This window comes from Balaenoptera ricei, chromosome 15 (assembly GCF_028023285.1).
Source record: "Balaenoptera ricei isolate mBalRic1 chromosome 15, mBalRic1.hap2, whole genome shotgun sequence".
Classification (NCBI taxonomy): domain Eukaryota; kingdom Metazoa; phylum Chordata; class Mammalia; order Artiodactyla; family Balaenopteridae; genus Balaenoptera; species Balaenoptera ricei.
This window is the reverse complement of record NC_082653.1, coordinates 4722632-4741294: the sequence shown is the minus strand read 5'-3', so window position 1 is coordinate 4741294 and position 18663 is coordinate 4722632. Positions and strand designations below refer to the sequence as shown.

The following is an 18663-nucleotide window of genomic DNA, read 5'->3' as shown; positions in this document are numbered from 1 at the left end:
AACCACATGATAGGCTTTTTCACTCTTTCACTGCGTAGCACCAGGTACACGTCATAAATTCGTGGCAGTTGACTTTTCCTTCTCTTAATTCTGACAAGGTAGTAGATACAGGAGGGCTGACAGAGTTTGGGAAATGGCATCATCTTCTTTCTTTGCAGTAATCTTGATTTGCCTCATTCAGTGACTTCTTTTAGTAAGGAGTAAATTATGAAGCTGACACACTACTTTTTGGCTAAAAATCTAAGATACGCCTAAAGCTTCTCCTTGAATGTATTGCTCTTCAGAAACAGACTTCTGTGCCATTTAAAGTGATAAATAGGTAGAAATAGCTTGTATATAAACCCAATAAAATAAATGCTGTATTGCTGTGCCCATTTTTTTTTTGAAGTTAATCGAATAGCACCAGTCATTTATCACCGTGCAGTCGTAGTGGCCACGCCCCATGAGCAGAGTGTCTTTAAAATATTATCAGACCAATCTTGACATTAGAAGATTCTTTATCTTGCCAAACGCTGATTTCTTGTTTTGTGTTGTTTCATCGTTCCGTTTGGCCAGCACATTTCCTGAGGCCCTACCGCGTACCCCACTCTGTGGCTACAGACACAGGCAGTCCCTGCCCTTAAGATAAGCTTCCTGTTAACCAGGGTATCCGGGGAGGCCCCGACACGAGTACTGATAACCAGTGTGGTGAGTGGTGCCACCGAGATGGCCATGAGTGTCACGGAAAGTCTGCTCGATGGGTGGGATGCCTGTTGTCTTCAAGACCTGCTAGGCACTTGGTGAATGTGAACGAACTGAAGGAGAAGAAGAGAAAGTGCAGCTGCTGTGTGGGCATCAGGGATGAGTCGAGGGTTGACTAGCCGGAGTAGGAAAGCCTTGGTGTGCGCCCCGTTTGGGGACGTGGAGAAAGAAAAAGTTTCTGTTCTTACAGGTCTGTGTGTGCGGGGGAAAATGGCCACATTATCTTCATGTGTATGAGAAAGAGCGTCACTTCTTTGGTGGGAATTCCATGCGTTAAGTAGAAAATATTTGAGATGCATGTATCAAGCTCAGTTACATCTTGATATTACACACATCACAGTTTTGATCAGCAGTCTACCTGTAACTCATCAGATTTCAGCTATATACAGAGCTCTATCTTCGAAAGCTTCCAGGTCCCCCACTTCGTCATTTCTTGTGATTCTTTTCTCTTAAGAGTTTTTTTCTGTAAATCATGGGGAACCAGGGAGTCCCCTGCTTAGATGTGTGGTATAAAATGGTACCCAGCAGCATTGTGTAGGATGGATGGGAGAAAAGAGGGGCTCCTGGCAGTATTTTCCTGGTGGCCTCAAGCCAGTCTCTTCTTCTCTGTAGGCTTGTTTCTCCATTTGCAAAATGAGGAGGTTGGACCTTATCACGTGATCGAGTCTGGGCATCACCGCCCCCCTCCCCCCCGCATCCCCCAAGCTGTACAGTTGACTGCTGCTCTGGTGCCTTGGACTGTCTTTGAAACGTGTGTTTGCTCCCGTAGGAAGAAGATGGACTTCGGATGAGAAAGGCAGCTCAGAGCAACAGCCCCGTTCCTGCGTTAGCCACGGCTGGGAAGGAGGAGGGCCTCAGCACCCGGCTACTCGCGCTGGTGGTTTTGTTCTTTATCGTTGGTGTAATCATAGGGAAGATTGCCTTGTAGAGGCAGCAGGCAAAGGATGGTAAATTGGATTGATGGCTCCGCCATATCATGGGATTTAAATGTATCATAACCGTGTGTAAAAAGAAGTCAATGTATGATGACATCTCACAGGTCTTGCCTTTAAATTACCCCTCCCTGCGCGTGTGTGCTGCCGCACGCGTGCACACACACACATAGAACATAAAATAACAATCTTTTAGAAAGTTTAACACGTATAGTAAATGATTGGGGGAAAAGAATGATCCTTATTAATGACAAGGGAAACCGTGATTAAACGAGACTGGCATGTTGTACATGTCATTTTAAACACTTGTAGCCTTGGTCCACGTTGCCGATCACCTCTCTTCCAACACGACACTCTTCCTTGCCTGTTGGCGCTGGCCCTCGGGGAGCTGGAGCCCGGCGCGGTGGGGAGTGCGTCCCCCCCAGGGCGTCCTCCCCACGCGGCTCACTCCCTCCGGGCTGCTCCTCCATGTCCGCCCCGGCCGTCAGTTCCCTGGGACTGATGGACAGAGTCTGAGGCCGAGAAGAACGGCGCTGTGGCAGCATCGGCTTTGCTCGTCACGTGTGGGAGCTGTATGTTGCCTGAGTGACCCAATACTCTGGAAATAAAAGTCAGTGAAGGCTTTGTTCTCTTAAAGGGACCAAGCTAGATAACCATTGGTTCATGTCGTGAGATTGAATTGTTATTCAGAGATGTTTAATGCATATTTAACTTATTTAATGTATTTCATCTCATGTTTTCTTGTCACAAGATTATAATTAACTCTGTGGCCTAAAATCACCTGTGCTACCTAACACTGCTGGGTGAAGCTGGCATTGCTGCTGGAGGTTCTGGGCTGTACACACATATGGAGGTGCGGCTCATTGGAATGTTGGAGAACAGCTGCCAGGAAGTGGTTTTCTGTGCAAATAAATAACAGCTTTCATAGGGAGGGACGTGCTTCGTAGTGGCAGTCAACTCTAGGTTACGCTTTCTGTGGGGAAGGGTAGCCGGTCTCTGTGCTGTTCTTCCTTCTCTGCTCCCCAGCCACCACTCACGCTTCCGCACACGTGCCCCAGTGTGGCCCTGACCTTCCCCCTGTGGCCTTAGCTGGGGACCAGGGCAGGTGAGTCAGGCGGCGGAGGGGTGAGGAGACAGGGAACCGGCTTGGGGGGGTTGGGAGGGGCTGGGAGAGAAACGTCAGATAATCCATCAAGTAGTGATTGAGAGTTTGTGAATTAATTTTATGCCATAAAAGACCAATCCAATTCTGTTTGACTATGTAGCATCTTAAAAAGAAAAAAAAATTAAAATAAAGCCCCAAATTAAGAGTTCTTTTGTCATTTTGTCACTTTTGCTAAATGGCGGGGGGAGGGAGACATTATTTTTATCATTATTATTTTGTCATTGGAAGGTTGATTTAAAAATGAACCCAATCGAAGAGAAATAACATGTTTACTGTACATCCTGAGAACTCAACGGTGAATGTTGAACAGACCTAGTTCTCGACCACACACCCATGGCGTGAAGCTGTGGAAGGCCGGCTGCCCGGTTGTAAATTAGTCTCCAGCCTCTATTCCGTGTGGACCCAGGTACTTAGGAAAGGGAGTTGAGAAGACTGAGCTGGGAAGCATGTGCTTTCTGCTGTTTTCTCTAAGTGGAGTAAAATCTATCTGAGTGTAGGAGTTGCAACAAATTACTCTTTATGTGGCTTCTAACACCTCATGATCTTGAAAGGAGAGTGACTGGGGCGGGGGGGCGCCTCAAATAGTGCCTGGGGGTGCAGTACAGTCCCATTCCTCTAGAACAGGAGTTGGTAAACGTTTTCTTAAAGGATGTTGCTGTGTGTGCCATTAAAACTTTATTCACGAGAACAGCTGCTGGGATTTGGCCCGTGAGACTGGAGTTTGCTGGCGCCTGTAGTCGAGTGACTAAGTTCTCAAAAAGAGTACCTGGGACACTTGTGTTTTAGGTCTTTGGAAGTGACTTAGTGTTTCGTGTACATCTAGAAGGAATTCAGCTTCTCCGAGGATGGTGGCATTTTGTGTGTAGCTAAAAATCAAAATCTAAAATCCAAAGTTGTCTCTTAAAACTAATCATCCTGTGAAACCTCTTTCTGTTTTAGGGGCTAGGACTTGGTGAGCACCTGTTGAACTTTTTGACTGAGTGGAAGAAGGGAACATCTCCCCCCTGCCCCAGGGAGAGGAGGAGGGTGGTGATGGGAAGACCGGACACCATGCCAGTGACCCTGGTCAGTGAAGAGCGTGCCAGGAGAGGAGAATGTGTGTGGAGCAGGGGCCGCTCTGGTTCAGGGACCATTTTAAGAGCCATAAACACTCAAGATCTCGAACCTGGAGAAGCATGCACGTTTTTTGTTTTTTTTTAATTTTATTTATTTTACTTATTTATTTTTGAATGTTTTGGGTCTTCGTTGCTACGCACGGGCTTTTTTTAGTTGCGGCGAGCGGGGGCTACTCTTCGTTGCGGTGCGTGTGCTGCTTCTCATTGCGGTGGCTTCTCTAGTTGCAGAGCACGGGCTCTAGGCGTGTGGGCTTCAATAGTTAATGGCTCGTGGGCTCAGTAGTTGTGGCGCAGGGGTTTAGTTGCTCCGCGGCATGTGGGATCTTCCTGGACCAGGGCTCGAACCCGTGTCCCCTGCATTGGCAGGCAGATTCTTAACCACTGCGCCACCAGGGAAGTCCCAAGCATGCACATTTTGGGTGTCTTTTCTGGAAAATGAGAGTAAGGCAGGTAGATGGATGTGCGGTCCTGCCCCGTGGTCTGTTCTGTCCTGAGAGGGTGAGAGTCAAGTCACTGGAATAAACTGGCTTAGAGCGAGCCAGGCTGAAGCTGGTTAGGGTGCTGGCCGGGAAGGGGGCCTGGGCGGGCACAGTCAGGCTGCCCCGGTGCCTGCTGCCCTGGTGACTGGCTCACGGCACCTCGGAGAATGGTGCCCTTGTTTTAGAAATACCCGCCACCGGGCTCGCAGATACGGGAGAGATGCAAGCAGTAACAGAGTCCTGTAAATTTTTATTGATTGAATTTAAAAATTGATAATTTAAGCTCCCTCGGCAGCTTACAAAAATACCTGAAAGACCAGCAGACTATGTTATTTGTAGGTATGAGGACCCGGCTTTAATTTTTTTTCTCCTCCTAGTTTGCATGTTTTCCTTCTCTAGTCTTCTAAACTGCTGGCTGGCACCAGGGCTAATAAATACTGATAAAATCAAAATTGATTTTTACCAGTGGACAGTTTATGCCTAGAGAGACGGCTTATACCTACATAACACAGAAGGGGGAGAAATGAAGAACCTCCAGTGATCCGTGAAAACCTAAAAGCTTTCAAACAAATCCCAGGAACAGAATTGCTATCGGAAGATATCAGCACTGGACTTGCAGGCTGTGTTGAGTCAGATATAACTGAATGAGGTGATAGCTCTGAGCTAAATAGCCGTTCAAATTAATTTGAGAACAAGCTGTGTGTGTGTGTGTATATATAGCATATGTACCATATGTAAGTAGCTTAACATTTTTCAAATGGTGCCTATATTTTTTGCACACAAAAATCTTTATATTTGCAAACTCAGAATCCATGCCAAAATAGAATGCCTTTTGTCATTTTCAGTTCCTTCTCCAAAGAACTTGGCCCAATTACAAGTTTCTAGTTGTGGGTTGTTTGTGAAATTCTTGATTAAAAGAAAAAAAAAAAAAAAAAGATAGAGGTGGGACTTGGGCTCGGAAGCCACCTTGAACACTTGAGTGACATTTAACCTCCGAGACCTTGGCGGGTGGAGAGGCCGCTGCTCCCCTGCTGGCGATGGCAGTTCACTGACTCGCGTCTCGCTGGGGCCCTGGGGCGGGAGTGGCCTCTTCCTGTTGAGACGGCGGGCTAGAGGAGGAGGAGCTTTAAATAATACATGGGATTATCAGAGTTCCCACTCTGAGGAGGCCTGGCTCCGTGAACCTTGGGCCGAGGCTGCTGCTGCCGACAGATGAGCGGGAATGGGGTTGTATTTAGAAGGTCCCCTGCGCGGTAGACGGAGGACTCCAGCTCAGGACACGTGGATCCGATGAGACCCGAAAGGGCAGCCAGGGACCACGTGTGCCCCACGAGAAGCGGGGTCCCTCAGGGTTCCTGGCCCGATTGGGTTCGGAGAAAACTTACTAGTCTTTTTAAAAGCCTTCCTCAGCCAGAGCTGCTTTGACAGTAACCTCTCAGAGAAAGTCGCTGTTGTTAGGACGCCCTCCCACCCCGTGCAGAGCGTCCGATAGGTTCACTCACTGACTTAATGCTCACGACGACTGTGATGGGGGTGGGGGCATGAGGGCTCTGGTTTTGCACATGAGGAAATGAAGCCTCCAGGAGGTTAAACTGGGCAGCTTTTTAGAACCTCTCATTTGGAATGAAGTCAGTCTCTGGGAAGCCTGCTGCGAGGGCCTAAATCGCCAAGACGCTGTTTCAACCGCAAAAACCACTCAGAGGAGCAGCGAGAAAGGCCTCGGTGAATTAACGGGGGCTGATCTCAGCAGCGCTGACCTTCGTACACCTTTCAGGTGTTTGCCTTCATCCCTTCTGCGGTTATTTTAAAGATAACGTAGACAGAATCAGGACTCTCCTTCGGATGCTTTTTATTTTGCATTTTGAAACTGAACACACTTCAGACAGTGAAGCAATGTGTGTTTTCCATTTTCTCACTGCCTGAAGATCTCTGCATGATGCTCCTGGGCAATGAATTTGGGAGCTTGAGAAAGCAAATTACTAGCTTGTCTCAGCGAGGTGATGATGAGAAGGCTTTCTAGGGAGGCTTTACAAAACTTGTATATTAAATGGGAAGCGAAGGCAGTTCATTAAAATTGGTATCACAGAAGTGGCCTGCTGAGGTTTACAGCAGCTGAGCCGCTGGTCTCAGACCTCTCCCCGAGTTAGCGCTGTGCTTCTCCGGGAAATCGCCGGAGGGAGCCAGTAATAGCGGACCCCGGTGAGGAGCCATCAGCGGACAGGCAGGCTGGGCATGCTGTGAAAATGGATCTCCAGCGAGGTTCACGGACCCTTTTCCTCCCGCGCCCGAATCTCACCAGCCGCGTACCTAGCACACGAGGCTTGGCCTTCAGGAACAGGAGTTGGGGTGCACAAGGCCCTACACCCCCGTGCTGACGGACACGGACCCCACTCTGTTAGCTACGGCCCCGCCACTGAAAAGCGAGGTGTCCTTTTTATTGTCATTACAGAGGTATTCTGAAAAATTTAGAAGGCATGAGCACACACAAACAGTTGTGTGTAAGAGTTAAAAGTGAAACCAGTAGAGGTGGATGAGAGGTTGTCTCAATATAATTACTTCAGGTTTTCTTCTTAGTGGAAATAATTCATTAGAAAATGTCTGCATCCGATCAGTAGGAAAGGAAGAAAGAACTAGCAACAAAAACATAGCTGTTATCTAACATGCCATATACATTTGCAATTATGATACCTTGGAATGTTGCCACAATACGGATCGCTGTGATTAAAAGATGTCAGTTGAATAAAACAGTACCGTGGGATTATAGTTTTCTGCTGCTAAGTAAGTGCTCATGTTTGTTTTTAAACCAGGAAACGTTGATCCTGCGACAATACCCTATTAGAGTTACTGTCTTACACCGCAGGGTCGATGTGTATTTAACCATCTGGCTCAGGGAGGGTGGGTGCAGGACTGATGCTCGCTCCCTGTCCTGCTCACTTCTGCGTCCTGAGCGGCAGGAGATCCGCCCGGCTCCCTCCGGGAGGTGCAGCTGCCGTCCCGGAAGGTTTCCTTTCGCTGGTACCCAGCGCCCAGTCTGGCCGAAACAGAACAGGTTACTTTTTGTTTGTTTGTTTCCTTCAGCAACTGCCAACTAGGGGAGACAAATCAGATATCTTAACCCGATTTCATGAAGGCTTAGTGCTAACAAGAATGCATAGCTTTTTGTGATTTAGGATGATAAATTAGCGTGCGTGTTTCCCACATCGACTCGACGGTTTTCCATGGAATACGAAGAGGTCTGGTTCTTTTTATGAACTGGCTGCCTGCATTCCCATCTGTCTTTTGTATTTTAGAAGTAACTTAAATTCAGCTGTTAACCTCTAGTGCAGCATTCATTTAAAAATACTTTTTTCCCCTTGACAATTTTCTTTGGATTCAAAGGTCAGAGTTTACTGTCTGTCCTACTGAGACCATGTGTACAAGAACTGCTTCTTGCTTTTCACCACTCCCTCATTCAGCAAACGTTGATCGATTTACCTTCTCTGTGTCTGATCCTGAATGAGATGCTGAGAAATTACTCAGTGGGAAAGATTGTGTTTTTGTGTTTTTCATTCGTAAGCAGCCTCAGTAAGGTGACTCAACGCTGCTACATAGAAAAACGCAAAATACACTTGGTTCTTTCTTTTGCTAGTGTTTCGTTTTTTTTAAAGACAATTTATAAACTGCTGCCATTTGGAACTTCTTATAGAGACTCAAAATGATCTATTTTTATTTAAATGTTCCCTTCACCTCCTCTCAACTTTTTTGAGTAAAGAAGTAGTTTCAGTCACACGTGCTCTTCTTTCCATGCTTTGTATCTCACTCCCTGTCCTGAAAAAAGATCTCTGTGGCTTGTGATCGGGGATTTTGTTCTGACTTCAGTATATGTTAACATGTTGGGAATTGAGTATTTTAAGAGATGTCTTAGAATGCTTTCGTTTTCATAATTTTTCTTTTATATATTTTAAGTTGTATGCCCTGTTTTGACATGGAATTCATTTAAAAAGTTGGTGTAGGAAAGGACTCTTTACCATCGTACGTGTTGGTTATCTGATATGTAATAAATTCACGGTTTTATGGCTAATTTTCTGTTTCCCGGAGGGAAGGAGGTGTATTTCTGCAGTGTCCAGCTCGAAGGAGCCGTTCACAGCATGTTCTCACATGTTCCGTGTCAGCCTGACGAAACCTGCCCTGCTGAGGCATGAACTTTTGTACTAGCCATCTCCATATTATGTTCAATAAATTCTGTGCTCTGAATATGTTTAAAGGATGCTTCAGTGTACAATTATTTTGAATGGATGGCCTATGAGCAATTTAGCTGTGCTTTAGAGAAGACAGTACAGCCCTCTCTCACCACTTCTTAGGAACATGAAATTGGTTTAAGTGAACAATCAGATATTTTGTGCCCAAAAACAGACTTATGGGATGACTTAGGTCAAGCTTCTCATTTTACTGATGAGGAAACTTTTGCCCAGAGAGCTTCAGCATGGGGGCCACGCCTGCATCCCCGTGTTTTCCTGTTGAGGGAGGCGTTTGTCATGGATTTACTGATTGCTCACTGGTGTTAAGTTGCCTCCAAGCCTGCAAGGTGGGGTGGTGCTGGTCTTTAAGCCGTGGCTGATAGGCTCCATCTTCTGATGTTATCTTGTTAAAACATTACTGAAAACATTTTAACCTCTTTGGGGAAAGTTACACATGTAAACAGTAAGACTTCATACAAGACCAAAGGATAGACAGCTCCAAGTCAGTGCCCCCCAGGCCCAAGCCCGCTCCCCTCTCCAGGGGCTCCTGTGCCCCATTCTTGTTAGACTTTCTCCAGAGAGCCTCTCCCTGTGTGCCTGTGTACACAGAGCCCGCGTGTTTTCTTGCACACAAGCGGCAGCACACACGCCCTGCCCCATCCTGAGTGCTGCTTGTGGACTTTGTGATGCATCTTGGAGATCATTTCATGGCCACAACACATCTGAATGGTTCTGTAGTTCTCTGGGTGATGTGCCCATCATTTCCTTAACCAGCCCTCTATGAGGTGCACTTAAGTCATTTCTAGTCTCGCTGCTGCAAACACAGCTACAGCAGACTCCCCTGTAAATGAGACAGTTCCTGGAAGAGAAACAGGAAAGGGCGCCTGCACGTAAAATTGGTCATGTGACTCCACCTCGTCTTCCAGAGGACGTGGCAGCACGTGGTCCCAGCACCGCCTCCTTCCCTGTTCCTTCACCAGCATGTTGCATCGTCCACCTTTTTGATCTTTGCTCATCTGAAAAGCGCACTTGGTTTCCCAGCTTTAATTTGTGGTTTCTTTACGTGAGGCTGAGCAGCTTCTCATACGGTAAAGGATCTGCAGGGACATTAAAAGGCCACACAAAGGGCTGATGACAGAACAGCAGAAATGAAGATTCTGAGGACACACATTTATGAATGTGCAAATAGGAATCTATACATGATTTTACTAATAGGAAAATCACATGCAGCAAAGGGTATAGAAGTGGATTGGGCGGGGGGAGGAAATCACCCTTTGTGGCCAACAAATTGAGCTTGCACTGTTGACCTGCATTAGCAGCCTCACTACGGCACCAGTCCAAACATCTCATGTCACATTCCTGGGGTCCTTTGACTATGGAGTCCACAGAGGATGCGAATGAGGTGGGATGTTTCAGCCTCCCAGTCCCTAGGGAGCTTCTGTAAGAGGGACTGAAAATGGTGGTAATCCTTAAAGGGTTAAAATCCAAGCTGTGAAATAGAGGCCTTTTTAACCACAAAAGGTGCCATTCTGAGGAAATAACCACACCAGTTTGCCATGAGCTTTCGTCAGTGCATTAGAAGACAAATCTCCCTGAGAATCTGCCAGGGTCCTGTAACGGGAGTGGCATGCCCCGTCAGAAACTGAGAATACCCTCGGAAATTGTACTCGGAGTCTAGACTTCCTTTTTTTTTCAAGTAGAACTTCTGTTTCTTAGCAACGTTTAACTGCTAAGGTCACGTCAAAGAAGCAGAGAAATAGCAAAACTTTGGAGAAATACAAAATTAGTGTTATGGACTTTTGGAAAAATGTACTTTTATGCTATTTAAGAAAATGTTAGGAAAATGTGTATGCAAGGCAGGACTCTTTAAAGTCAAACCAAGACCTACTGTTATATTTTAAGCCCCTCCTTGCTGTCACGTTGCCAGTCCTAAACGTGATTCCAAAACATAGGAGTATCGTCCATTAGTAAAGATAAAACCATCAAAGAATAGCTATCCAGTCCCTGTGGCCCTGTCATACTTTGGGTATTTCCCTTCAGTATCAGACATTGAGGATAAGCCCACTTTGCAGACTGAAGATGTTATCTTCTCTCATCATCTGGCACTGCCTGCTCTACGGCACCCTCCCTACCCCACCACCCCTGCCCCCCCAACTCTCTGTCCCTTTACTGGATTAAGAGCAATTTGAAGGGATGTTCTAGGTTTTGTCATTGGATTTGGGCGTGTGGTATTTTTAATTTTGTTTTTTAACCGAAGCATTTTGTGTACATGGTGTAAAAAGCCAAATAGTTGTAATAGGCTCATAATGAATACCAGCACACCCCCATCACTCCCAGCTTCCATCGCCTAGAGGCAGCCGTTTTAGCACTAATTTCTTCTGGGTATCAACCTCTATATTTCTGAATAATGTGCCTGTATTACTTTTTCTTGATTTTTCATGTCTAGATACTATCTATTGATTTCCTTCTCAGGAAGATAAGGATTTAGCTCCATTAACCTTTCTCTCCATCCCTGTCTGAAGCAGAGCCTCCTTCCCTGTCCCTCTCAGAGTGTTATGTCATCATTTCTGGCTGTGTCGGTATCCTTTTGCATGATTAAGACTACTTAAAATATTGTTCACAGCTCTGCCTTGTATGTTCTATGATTATATTTCCCTTTTAGCCACAGTCCTTTTCCCCCTGGAGTAACTAAATCTCAGTGCTTTGTTTGCTTAGTTTCTATGATAAATTCAGCCCCAGACTCTGGCAGAAGTATAACTCTCTTTGGTACATTTGCACATCGGGTAGTCCGTGATGTTTTTCTTAGAAAGGTCCCTCCTTGGAGCTCTGCATTCTCTTGCTACTCTCTGGGCTGACGGCTTCCTAGGCTTGCTGCACAGCTGTCATCCCAGGAGGGCTCTTCCCTCTCTTTCATCTTGGGAACTCCCTTTGTTCTCTTCTGGGTTGGATTTCTTGTTTTCTGGATCTCTAGCTTTCTCTTCTTTTACTACCTCCTTTTGGTGGAGCACATCCTTTAGCAGGTTTCTGACGGAGGAGTACGTGGGAGGTCATTTTTCTGAGAACTTTGCATTTCTGGAAGTGTTCCATTCTGCCCTCCCACTTGGTTGATAGCTGTACTGGGTATAAAAATCAAGGTTGGCAATCATGCAGAGGATTTTGAAGCATTGTTCACTGATTGCCAGTTTCCAGTGTTGCCCATAAGAAGTCTAAGGCCATTTTAATTCCTGATCCTTTTTCTATTTCTGGGGAAATTCTTCAACTTTAATTTCCAACTTTCTTTTGATTTTTTTTTCTGCTAACGTATTTATCATTTTCAAGAATTCTTTCTTTTCCACTTACTATTATTTGTTTATAGCACCCTGCTCTTGCTAGATATATATATATAATTTTCTTTTCACTGCAGATATTATCATTCTTTTGTTGTTCTAGAAGCTTTCATTTTGATGTTCTATATGAGGGACTAAAAAATGGTTGTGGTCTTTAAAAGGTTAACATTCTTTTCACCGAGGAAAGTATAGTGTTTGTTGTTCTATCTCCTGCATTATCTACTACTTACTACTCACTTTGGACTAGGTTTGTGTCTCTGTCATTTTGGAGGTTTTCTCAAATGCCTGGTTATCCTTGACCACCCTTAGGTATTTATTAGTGAAGCACTAAAAAGCTGATGGGAAGCTGCATGGGGGAAGGTGGGATTTGTTGAATGGTGGGTTTCTATGAAAGCTTACTGGGTAGGGACCTAACAGACACCTTTTTGGGGAATGTCTAGCTGTCAGTATCTGTAGTTGGTTTACCTTGGGCTCATTTCTCTAAAGAGGAATCTTACAGTCTCCTTCCTGGCAGCATTAGTCCGGCCATCATCTCTTAAGAAGGAAGAGACTGTACAACCTCACTGTTTCATGTGTAGAGTTGTCTTTACTACCTCTATTTTCAGCTTCATACCTGACCTTGCCCTGGGTGGTCTCCACGTACCAAGATCCCCTGATTAAACTGCTGGTTGTTAGAGGGGTTAGGGAGAGAATCTGGGGGCAAAACTCCTTTTATAGACTTGCAAGTGGTCCTCCTGTTTTCAGCCCCACTGCTCTCCTGCCTCTGAGGTGCCTTGGGCCACCAATTCCTAAGCCTTCAGAGCATGAGTAGACATGCTTCTGAGCTCTACCCCTCTGACCAACCTGCCAGCCCTTTTCTTTTGCTTTCTGTAGCCTGCTGTCCATGATAAGTGGCCCATCAGCTTTCCAGATGCCAGAATTTTGCTGACATCTCTTGTTGGCTGTTTTGTCTTTTCCTTTTTTTGTTTATCTGTGTGATTTTGTGACTTTTAATTCTTTTCCTGTAATTTATTGGGACTTCAGAAGGAATTGGAGTTTTGAAAAGCATGTGTTCTACCTGACCACTTTAGCCAGAAGTTTGGAAGACCGTCCTTCCAAGGCACCCAGTATAGTCTTTGGCTCATGGTAGGTGCTAAGTCAATATATGTAGGTCTTATTAAACTGACATGGCTGATTTTAACAGAAGCAATAACCACCTAAGTTTTGTGTTAACTTTTTTTCTCCTGAAGGATTAAAAAAATACCAAATGTAAGCGGAAGAGTAGTAAGTTGTTAATTAATAGCCCTTAGGAAATAAATATGACATCACTGAGAAAAGACCCATCCTCACTGAGAGTTTCCTGGTTTAAAGCCATTTCTCCTAGAATATATATCATTGATTCCTCTGGATTCACTTGCCAGCTATGGGCTTTCTGGGTGTTGAGGCTGGGTGGCTCCAGGAATTACCAGGTTTCAACTCATTTTGCTGGTGGGGAAACTGAAGCAGCGAGAAGGAGAGTCTTAGGTGTGTCTGTGAGGCTGAGGGGCCCCAGTCTCCCTGACCTCTGTTAAGTGTGAGAAACCTGAGGTGGACTCTCGGGGGACCCCGTGTCAGGCCGTGTTTCCCCCTATGCTGGGACAGCAGTCCCTAATGTCCTTCCTAGAGAGAGCCTGGCTAGCAGAAAACAGGTATCCTCAAGATCACAGAGGTGTGCTCTGCCCATCTTATTAAAAAAAAAAAAAAAAATCAAAATTCCAAGCTGCTATTTAAAGTATGTGGCTATCATCTTGATGCTTGAATTCAGAGTACTTCCAGCCAGGTCTCAGAGCATTTCTTCAAGTAATCGGTGTTTATTGAGCCCCTACTCTGTGCCAGGCTCCGTTCCACACACGGGGGCACAGCGGGGATCCAGGCAGACAAGGGCTGGCTGTCGAGGAACTCGTGCTGTAGATGAGGGAGGCTGACCGGAAAGAAGGAAACCAACAAATAGGGTATTAGAGACCCTGAAAATTGCTGTGGTGGAATTAAAAGGGTGTCCTGGTGGGCAGAGCACTCCAGGGAGAGGGGGGAGCCGAGGCAACGAGCCTGAAGGGGACCGAGTTCCAGAGAGCAGGGAGGCCAGCTGGCTGGGGCTGAGGGAGGATGGAGGTGGCAAAAGGGGGATCCGGGGAATCCGGGGGTCGCAGGAGGGTTGGCCTGGAAGCTGAGAAGGTGAGTCCTCAGGAGTATTGGCAGGTAATTGACTCCATGCTCACATCCGTCTGATGGGGGTTATGGGTGACAAGGAACTGGCTGGCTGTCACTTAAGGCCATCAGGGGCAGACTGGGGGTCACATGCTGCTGCCCAGGTCCACCCCCTCCCCCCCTGGGCCACGGCCCCTCCTGCAGCAGGAAGCGCCGCCCCTCCCGGCTCCCGCCTGAGTCACCGGCCCCAGGGACCAGGGCAGTGCCGCATAGCCCGCGTCACCGTGAGCCGTCGATCAGGCCAGCAGCACCACGGGGAGATGAAACACATTCGCTTACAGAAAGCAAAGAAATAACTTCTTTTGATAACCAGCATCTGTTAATGGGCCTCTGAGAGCTGTACACAATTTAAACTTTTTATTAAAAAAAACAAAAACAAAAAAAAATACTCATTTACCCTCCTGGGAGCCTGTGCTATGAAATTACAAACTGCATGGCTTTGTTTTTGTTTTTGTTTTCCTTTTAAACGTGACTGAACATACAATGGAGAACATTTGTTTTGTTTTGAACTAGAACTGTGGGTTTTACTTTCCCCTCTTCTGCTTAAAGCTATCTTGGGTTCTATGTGGAGGGTCCAGACTTAACAATAAGGTGGGTCCCCATCCCTGGGAGAGTCCCCTCAGCCCTCGGACCCCAAACCCACCCCTCCCTGGAGCCTAGAGTCTGGGAAGCGTGGCTTCTTGCCCGGGAGAAAAGAGCCTGGGATTTTCTGTCAGCACCAAATGCTCCAGAACCGAGAAGCCGGGGATGGGAGGGTGCCTCAGTCCAGTCAGTGGGGCCAGGAACATTCTCTCTTCCTGAGCACAGGCGGGCCTCCTAATTAGGGGAGGCTCAGCCAGTCCCACAAAGCAGCTCTGGACTGCTTTCCCCAAATACAGTCACGAATCCCACCCCTGCCAGGGACCAGAGCCCCAGAGGGACGCCCCGAGATGGAGGCTCAGCTCTCAGGCTCTGGGGCCTGGCTTCGGAGGCCTCGGGCTGGTCCCTGTCCGCTCCGAGCCTGCATTCTCTCTGCAAGTTGCAGAGTCACACCCTGCACTGGGGGGGCATCCTGTGAGGGAGGTATGCCGGGCATGTGGCAGTGACTTCTTCGCCGGCAAGGGTTAACCAGGATCACCAACGACCTGGTTTAGCCAACTGTATTCACTGAAGTTTTGCCGTGGGCCAGGTACAGCTGAAGCTGCTGGAAAAGATCCCAGTGACTGACTCAGTCCTTCCCTTGAGGCAGAGAATAAGCATGAATAAATCAGACACTGATCAGTAAGCATTATAAAGAACATAAAGCAGAGTGATGGGATGGATAGATAGGACAGCTGGCAAAAGGAGGCTGCTTTTCGGGGTGGGGCTGCGGGGATGCTCATGGTGGCTTCCCTGAGGAGGTGACATGTGGTCTGAGACTTGAATGAGAGGAGCTGAGCCTCTGCAGATCTGGGGGGAGAGGTGCTGGGCAGCGGCCGTGGCACATGCAAAGGTCCTGAGGCAGGAAACAGCTTGGTGTGATCAAGAAACAGAAGGAACCCCAGTGCAGCCAGGGCAAGGGGAGGTTATCGCTAGACCTGGGATTTTATTCTGTGTGCACTGGAAGCCCCCAGAGAGCTTTAATTAGGACAGGGCAGTGGCGTGAAGTGAAGGTGCATAACAGAGAGAGTTGGGGTTTACCTCCACTTGTTTTATTCTCTTTCACACGTTCTCTCAAGACACTTCACTTCCTTTCTTTAGAACCATAATCCCCTTGGTTGACTTTAATAACCAGCAGGAACATTTTTCAGGCTGTTTAATTTTATTAAAAGATTCAAATTTGATGATAAATGGTGGTATGGCTGCCTCAAGCCTTGGATACAAGACTTGCTCAGCCGTGGACATGTTCCCACCACCCACCCTCATCCCCACCAGGAACACTGCCACACCGCCCACCCCGATGCAGTCTGAGACTGTAAATAATCTAATTATTTCTTGTACTGTGGTAAATATGCCACGAACACTCATAGCTCTCTGAGACCTACAGAGAATATTAACTCGGTGGGTTTTTTGTTTTGTTTTGTTTTGTTTTAAGAAGGCTGTGTAGCTAAGTTAGGGCAATTTCAGCGGGCTGATTGAACCCCACACAGCCGAACAGAGGACAAGGGCTTCCCTCTGAAAGCACCATTAGCTTCACAGACAATTGTTGTTCAACATCTGTGATAAGAGCCAGAGACAGGGTTCGGGCAGAGGAAGGAGGGCGTGAACCGTCGGCACAGCATCCCAGAAACCCTTGAGCCCACCAGGATGCCAGGTAATTTCACAGTGTACAGACGAGGCCCTGGGAACACAGGCAGGGTCCCTGGAGAGGCACAGCCTGTCCTCACCTTGGTGACAGCCCCCTCTGAGCAGGGAACGTCAGCACATCAGCACTGCAGCGAGCCGGGCTGGGTGAGGTGTGGCCCTCTTCTCCCTCCTCCTCCACATGTGGCCGGGTAGCCCGTTGACCCTAGGATGGTCCCAAAGACGCGTCGGAGGTTTCTCTCCCTCCTTGTCAGCCAAGCACAGGGAATCTTGAAAACAGAGGACGCCTGTGCAGGGCTAATTACAGAGCACATTAGTGTCACCGCTGTCATTAGTATTAATTACTTTCCAAAGGCTGGAAACGCTGCTTTCCTCCAAAGACCTGACCCCGGCCGCCAGCCCCACACGCTGGGGTTTGGTGTGGATGGGGCCGCCTTTATTTGCTTGCTGGCCCCGGGAGGGCTGGATTTACCCGCTCGCGGTGTTGACAGCTCGAGGCCTGACTCACAGGAGCATAGGCAGGCGCAGACAAAACGCCAGCAGTCACGACTCAAGAAAGCCAAGTTGCCCCCAAAGAGACGAGCCCCCTGCCAGCGAGCTGAGACGTGCTGAAAGCCCGAAGCAGCATCTTTAATTCATGGCTTGGGTTTCAGTTTGTATTGCTAAATCCGAATTAATAATCTTTAAACAACAACCCACAGACTCAGCAGAGCAGTGGCAGCCCGCACGTGCAGAACCGTGTTTCCATTTCACTGAATCTCAGGGGCTCAGGGAGGGAACCGGGGTGCCGTCGGGCAGGGAGACGGGTGAGGTCCACTCCCCGGCGCCGGCCCGCGCGCTGCCCAGGAGAGTCGGGAGCGAGCACTTAGGAACTCGGAGCCGTTGACGTTGCTGTGATGCCCGAGTTTGTGGTCACGAGCACTTAGGAACTCGGAGCCGTTGACGTTGCTGTGATGCCCGAGTTTGTGGTCATGATTCGAGTTGCTGGCCACGGTGTAGACTCTGCAGGTGCTGTCAAAACTCAGCTGCTGAGCCACTTAGGACGCAGGCCGGGCTGTGTAACTGTCCAGGGCAGTCACGGGTGGAGAGGTCTGTGCCAGCAGGGAGTCCACGGGGTCGGACGAGTGTCCTGAGGCACCGTCTGGAAGTCAGAGACCAATTTCATAGCCACTGGAGGAAGGCCAGCCCGAGAACCAGGAGCAGGAAGGGGAGAGGGGCCGCTGGGGGACCCAGCCCCCCACCGCCGACGGGCGTCTGCAGCAGAGGCCTGGAGAAGCCCCAGGCCACCCTGTCACAGAGCACCAGGGGGGCTTGGTAGGACGTGGGCCTCTTCTCCGGGGTGTCGGGACTGGAGCCGTCAGTGGGCCTCTGTCCGATGAAGAGCAGGCTTTGCCCGAGGGGGTCCTGCTCCATCCTGAAGAGCTCGTACTCCACGTGGGGCAGCCTGATGCCCAGCGGCAGGCACCCGTTGGTGGCCGTGACGTCCCGCTCGGCTCCCAGGTACCAGGCCCCCGGGCCGCCACAGCTGCTCGGCTCGGAGAAGTTGAGCATGGCCGTGGTGACCCGGTCCATGGGGGTGACGCGGGCCCGCGTGACCTGGAACACCAGCTCGGTGCCGCCACGAACCTTGGCCGACGGCGTGCCCTTGGTGTAGCGGCCGGCGGCGTAAACGGTGAAGGTGGGCTGCCGGCAGGTGGGGTCCGAGAAGTGGTGGTAATACCCTTCCCAGGAGCGGTTGTGCGCGTGGAAGGTGAAGAACCTGGTGAGGAAGAGCACGGCGGGGCGCACCTCGCACCCGGGGCTGACCCAGCGGCCGCCCAGGCGCAGGGGCAGGGCCGCCTGGCGGGGCAGCACGGGCGGGTGGTGCTCGTCGGAGCGGGCGATGAGGCTGCAGGCCGGGCAGGGGCGGGCGTGGTGCTGGCAGAGACAAAGGGAAGGCGGTGACGTCCGAGGCGGGGAAGCCAGGGTGCACCTGCGGCGGACTGGCTCGGGGTCCCGCCCCCGGCCGCCCATCACCCCTTCACTCCCCCCCTCCAGCCCGGACGGCCACTTCACTCTTCGTGGACCTCAGGCGGCTCCTCCATCCTCTGGGCCTTTGCACCTGCAGCTGCTTCTACCTGGAACTCCCCCCGGCACGTAACCTGGCTGCCTCCTTCCCGACCTCTCAGTCTCAGCTCAGAGGCCTTAGAGAGACCTTTCCCGA

At 48.8% G+C, this 18663-nt stretch overlaps 2 protein-coding genes across 12 annotated transcripts in view; one reads left to right on the top strand and one right to left on the bottom strand.

Moving 5' to 3' along the window:
* Positions 1–8675, top strand: part of VAPB (VAMP associated protein B and C) — a 54824-nt gene extending 46149 nt beyond the window's left edge. Inside the window, exon 6 of the mRNA XM_059896490.1 lies at positions 1511–8675. Coding sequence (XP_059752473.1) covers positions 1511–1669 — 159 coding nt within the window. The 3' untranslated portion in view covers positions 1670–8675. The remainder of the gene's footprint in view (positions 1–1510) is intronic.
* A 1020-nt stretch (positions 8676–9695) lies between these two features.
* The window catches only part of APCDD1L (APC down-regulated 1 like), a 58532-nt gene continuing 49564 nt past the window's right edge, over positions 9696–18663 (bottom strand). For 9 of the 11 annotated variants that reach the window (XM_059896480.1, XM_059896481.1, XM_059896482.1 and 6 more), the window contains one exon: positions 15960–18377. In XM_059896480.1, the coding sequence (XP_059752463.1) occupies positions 17609–18377 (769 nt within the window). In that variant the 3' untranslated portion in view covers positions 15960–17608. Of the gene's footprint in view, positions 9747–13230; positions 13915–15959; positions 18378–18663 lie in introns of those variants that run through there. The other 2 variants (XR_009497523.1, XR_009497522.1) reach the window with 2 other exon arrangements.